Source organism: Pagrus major, chromosome 8, assembly GCF_040436345.1.
Source record: "Pagrus major chromosome 8, Pma_NU_1.0".
Classification (NCBI taxonomy): Eukaryota; Metazoa; Chordata; class Actinopteri; order Spariformes; family Sparidae; genus Pagrus; species Pagrus major.
In genome coordinates this window covers 29,389,683-29,395,682 of record NC_133222.1, presented here as the reverse complement: position 1 = coordinate 29,395,682, position 6,000 = coordinate 29,389,683, and the positions used below count along the sequence as shown (strand labels likewise).

Here is a 6,000-nt window from a genome sequence, read left to right as displayed (position 1 = left end):
GAACGCACATCAAAGGGCGCGCCGCACACACAAACAAACACGCGCATGCGCAAACGGACACGTGCGGCACAAGATAACGCGCACGCATTTTGGCGGAAGTGAACCAGCGACCGCTCACACTGAATGTGTTTGGAATGAATTAATGAGCGCACCAATCAGCCAATGAAGCAATCAATGAAGCAATCAATGAACCAATCAATGAACCAATCAATGAACCAATCAATGAAGCAACCATCCTATTGTGATCAATAATTATGTATATTCATATTATAAACAGAAGAGGTGTGATTTCAGGTCATTCTCTTGGCGCAGCTGTCACGTCATCATTAATGCCAGCAGGGTGAATTAAACGATCTTAAAAAGAGTCATTGACTTTCTCTGTAATGATGGTGTGTTTTTAACATGTATGACCGCTAAATGACTAAATATAAGAAGACAAGGAAAGAGACTCCAGAAATATTACAAGTGATGTCTCCGACATTCTCTGGAGGACACGGACCACTTCTGATGCATATTCACAGTTTTGTTGATATGAGCCACATCTCGTTAAATACGGATTTAATATACATCGTGAGGACATGAAGTTTACTAGGAGAGCAGACACATCTGAGCTCTGTCATGTATGTGGTTCAGATATGACCTCATGTCCTGTCTGGAAATATCTTAGCTCAGTATATTTCCAGAATACGGATTGTATCTGTGGCATATTAATCTTAGTGAAGAATGCAGATATCATTTTCTTAATTCTCTCTATATTCTGGTAATATTTTAAGCATACATGTTTTGTTAATAATATTCCAGCAAGTGGGCTGATTAGTTTTGCACACAGACATAGAGCTTCATGGAAATATGACATCAGTATACAGAGATGTATTACTCCCTACTTTGACCTTTTGTAGCATATTACAACCTTTTGTCCTACAAGTTAAATACTGCATTATTTATGACAGATTTTTTTATTGATCTCGTTTTGGGCCAGATATTTAGACTCGTACCTTGTATACATAAAAAAAAGTCTGTTTAATACATTAATAGTGGGTCAATTTCTCTGTTTGTGCTATGACATTATGTGTCAAATGATTAATCAGAAACACAGTAAAAGGCTGTCAAATTGTATGAATTCAAAATTCAAGTCAAATCAAGCAATGCAGTGCAGAGACGTTAACTATTTTAACATTTGTATTTTAGTTAAACTTTATCGCTGAAGAGGACTTAATTGATGGCTGTGTTTGTGAGTAGAGTAGGTGGGACCATGTATCTCAGGTTTTTAATTTGGGCCTTTCCTGAATGATCACAGATGGATCAGTGACTGACAGCTTCAGCACAGACTGGAAGCCATTTGACCAAAATAAGTGTTCACCTCAAGTGTTTTGAAATGATCGACGTTTATGGTGAAACTGTGGTGTAGTTCAGGGAACTAAAAACAGTAATGTTAGGGAAATTTCTTTTAATGGTTAAAGAAACCAAAATGAACTGCATTAGTATCAATAATACAAGTAAATGATACGTATATTTATATGCATATATACACTATATACTATGGGTCGACTAATCATCGGCCCAATCGGTTATCAGATCTGATAATCAGCATTTTTCTGATTATAGTAATCATTGATTTTTTTTTTTTTATCTGATTGTCAACACAATTAATTCATAATAATGCACAACTTCAGCTCTGATGCAGCATGCAATCTGCAAAGTAACTAACTACTAAAATGATCAAATACATGTGATGGAATGAAAAGTAAAATATTTGCCTCCAAAATGTAGTAGGGTGGAAGTAAAAAAGTAGCAGAAAATGGAAATACTCAAGTAAAGTACAAGTACCCCAAAATTGCACTTAGGTACAGTACTTGTATAACACCACAGTGTAGTAAATCCTGTAGAGAATGGGTACTGATTTGGGAAGACATTTCCTTGTTAACTGTTCCTGTCCTCCTTTTTTTAAAATTGCATTTTCTGTAAAATGATATCCCAACTTAAAAAAATGATCTGAGTATCTTCAATGTAGACGTAATGTAATGCATACAGTTTGTGGGATATTAACTGGTTTGCTGTGGGTTGCTTAATCACATTATCTGAAGTAAAGTTGCGATGACCAACACTATGCAGATGACACTGTTTTAGTCTGTGATCGGACTTTTTATCTCCTATTCAGTATTGTTTTGATAATTTCCCATCTGGAAACGATTTTAAACGTTCGACTCTGTATTCATTTTATTAAGCCACACATTATTATTTATATTAGGAGAGTGTGTTAAAAAGAATACTCACACACGTTGGGAGTTAAAGCATAACCTTGTCAACTTTAATATTAACCATGTACGGTTAGAGACAGAACACATAAAACAAAGAAGAGAAGCAGAAAACAGTGTACATATAAAAAAAGAGTAAATATTACAAAAAAAAAAAAAAAAAAAAAAAATCCATCTTAACTTATGACTGTTTTAACTTGGTGTTACTGGAAGGGTGAGTGGTTCCCAAGCATTTCAAAGAAATCACTTCCTTTTACTTGTTGGACCACAGAACTGCTTTTCTCTGGACTTATGGAGAAAATAAAGCATAACAGAGCAGTCCTGAGAGGGTGTACTCATTGGCATAGATGCATACAGTATATATGTGTGTGTTTGTAAATGTATGAAAATGTATTCATGGATTCTTAAGACAAGTTTTACATGATAGGTTCTGAGGTTCGAGTACAAGTTCTGTTGTTATTCCTGGCATATAATACAATGAAAAAGCAAATAAACTCAAGAAAAAAAGGCCACTGAGCAGCCTCCAGTATGTACACAACATATGCATTTCCATCATGAACAAATCCATACTGGTAATATCACGTGTTGAAGATGTAAGATTTGTCCCTTTGACATTTTTCTTTCAATGCATTGTGATGGCTGTGGGCTGTGTGAAAAACTATTTAAAAAAAACCCCACAACAGATGAAACTATGAGTCATTTAAGAAAACTATGCGGGATTTAAGGATTCTTTCTTCAACCGTACATATAGTATTATCAATATCATCATCATCATCATCATCATCATCATATGAAAATAAAACATGACAACTCTCGGAAATTTTATAATAAAGGTTTGAATGTGTCGTAACTCACCGCTTTCTGACTCTGAACTGACTCAGACCTCACATATTCTGTTGGAGAGGACAGCATTTATGTATACTATATTTAAGTAAGTCGGAGACAAACCTATGGCTGAATTGGCAAATTTCTCCAAACAACTGTCTTTCTAAGGAGTCCAGGAAGAAAGGAAGGTGAAAGGAATATTTCAGCTTTTTGATGAAATGTCCCTTTAAAGATTATAAACAAAAGGGAAAATATCAGAAAAAGCTGGACATCAGGGTTTAAGTCTATGACAACATCCATAACTTACATCACAATATAAAACATTTTTGTAGTCACTGTCACCTGTAAAGTTGTACACACTAATGATGCTTTTGGATACTGTCTTCTTTTTAAATAGGAAACATACACTGCAATGACAATATCCTGGCTGCTGTTACAAGATTCTTATCTGCCTTCTTCTGTCTGTCTGTCTGCCTCAGCTCAGACAGTATCTATGACCTCAAACACAGCGTCTCATAAAACACACCTGCTCATAAACACACCACACCTGCCACTGCACTGGAAATCCTGTGTAAAGGCCCGATCACACCAACATTTAAAATGAGAAAAACTGTCATTAGCGACGGTGAACTCTAAAGCCTGAATTCTCGCTGTTAAACAATAGCAAGCCGTCTGAACAGCATCAACCTATGAAGGAGTCCATAGTAGAGGATGCTCATGTACTTCATCTTTTTAGCTGTGTTGAACCATCCACTCCTGTTTAAACTCCTCTGTTGGAGAATAAACTACTCCACAATCAAGGAGTGGGTTGTAAGCAGTCATGGGACAGGAGTCAAGTTTTGACGAGGACAATAAGTTAGCTAACTGGAAAATGAGTTCTGTTTTAGTGACCTTATTGTTTTAATTGAAAGATGCTTTAGCTAAAGTCGTAGCCTATCTGCTAACATTGGAAACGTATCAATTTATTTTCAGAACGTACTTGCTAACAGTTGAAAAATATTATCTTATTTCTAAAGATGTATTTGCTAATGCTGGTAACGTATTGTTTTATTTAAGACACATAAGCTAACGGTGGAAGATTATTGTTTTATTTCCAGACATACTTGCTAACAGAAGAAACATATAATTTTGATTCCAAAAACGTATTTGCTAACCGAGGAAACATATTGTTTTATCCAAAAGACGTATTAGCAAACTGGAGACATTAACTGAGACACTAATCTAAGAGTGTTTTTTCCAGCCTTCAGTAACTCTTTATTAAATAAAAAATGCACGATCCCAAGAATGACGTTGCGAGGGCGGAGTAAATGGCTCAATACTAAGAAAGATAGGAAGATAAAGTTAAAAAAGCTTCTCCGACTCAATAGTGCAGGCGTGTTACCTGATGGCCTGTTAGCTTGCTGCTTACAGTAGTTCATTAACCAGCCCTACAAGCAGTCACTACATCACCAAGCTTGTATAACCACATATATATAACCAGATAAGACTCACTGATTAATTTGGCTGTGCCACCTTCTGGTGTGACCGGGCCTCAATTCCCCCGACTTCTCCTTCCTCAGCTGCCACTTGATTCAGTTGCCTTCCCTCACATACGCTCTTCCTTCACCTGAAACACTCTCACTGAGGTCTTCATGACATGAGTGTGTCAATGTGTATTCACTTGTGTTAAATCTTTGAGAACAATAAAAGAAAGAGCATCAAGGAGAGGGATAGTACGTCTATCTGCAGATCTATGGAATATGTAGAGAACATACAACTACTACTTGTGTACAAATGGTTATGCATGGTCCCTGCCATGTGGTAACTCCATACTGTAGTTCAGAGGAACTCGGGCTTCTCCTCTTTGTCAGGAAATATAGGAAAATAGAATTTCACAAAAACATGCATTCCCCATGGAAAAAAAAAAGGTTTTAATAGATGCAGTGAAACCCTGCAGAGAGACGAGCATGTGGGCATTTGGATGTGTTTATGTGTGAGTGTAAATGGTGATCATGTCACATGTGGTGCATGTTAAATGTAACACAGAGGGGTGTTGTGGAATGTGACGCGCTTCATATCTGTTTATGTTTGTGTTTGTTCTGAGCACCACAGTAGATGTAGAACTTCAGAGGGGAGGGAGAAAATATGAGTTTTTTTGTAAAAGTGAAGGAACAGGACGTGTCTCTCTTCAAAAGATTTTTCCTTTCTTCTTGTTCTTCTCCATCGTCCTGTGTAACAAATCAAAACAATCGTGTCAGTGGACATTTTGTCATATGTAGCAATAAGAAGACAAACTGCAGACTTTTTGACGGTTAAATAGCTTCTCAGTGTTACTGACTTGGAGGCGTCCAGTTTCTGCTGCTCCAGGATTCTCTGCTGAGCTTCCCAGTTGGCCTTCTCGTCCTCATAAACTCGCCTCTTCTCCTCCAGCTCTTTGTACTGCGCCTCCAAGTTCCTTTTCATCTGTTCGTGGCGTCGCTCAAGCTGAAGATCAAAACATTATATTACACTCACTCTCAAGCACAAAGACAGGAAATTTTAATAAACACCCAATGTAAGAGTTAAAACTCAGCAAAACTACAGCTGGAGTCATTTGTATGGGATAATCATGTTCATTTACTCAGAATCTTGTTTTTCTGTTTTCCTGGATTATACATCTTGTGCCATTTCACCAGGCTAGGCACAGAGTTTTAAAAATCCGTGGTCTTGGATCATAAGAGACATAGCCTACTAGTTTTGAACTGCCGGTGGGAAGAATGAACATAACTCACCCAGTTTTCAGACCGTTGTGTCTCATCTGTGTGTTTATCTCTGAGATGATTTACAAGGCATGCAGTTGGTCTGTGAGCTTCTTAGGCTGCTAAACTAGTGCTGTAAAGGCTAGAATAGCTGCACCAATAAAGTAGAATGCTCCATCAAAATGTAATAATTCAATAATTTA

The 6,000-nt window shown here is 37.1% G+C and overlaps 1 protein-coding gene across 2 annotated transcripts in view; it reads right to left on the bottom strand.

Annotated features, from left to right (window-relative positions):
- Positions 1–2,286: 2,286 nt before the first annotated feature.
- The window catches only part of septin15 (septin 15), a 57,942-nt gene continuing 54,228 nt past the window's right edge, over positions 2,287–6,000 (bottom strand). For both annotated transcript variants that reach the window (XM_073472257.1, XM_073472258.1), the window contains exons 12-13: positions 5,398–5,543; positions 2,287–5,287 (exon numbers count right to left, since the gene is read on the bottom strand). In XM_073472257.1, the coding sequence (XP_073328358.1) occupies positions 5,248–5,287; positions 5,398–5,543 (186 nt within the window). In that variant the 3' untranslated portion in view covers positions 2,287–5,247. The remainder of the gene's footprint in view (positions 5,288–5,397; positions 5,544–6,000) is intronic.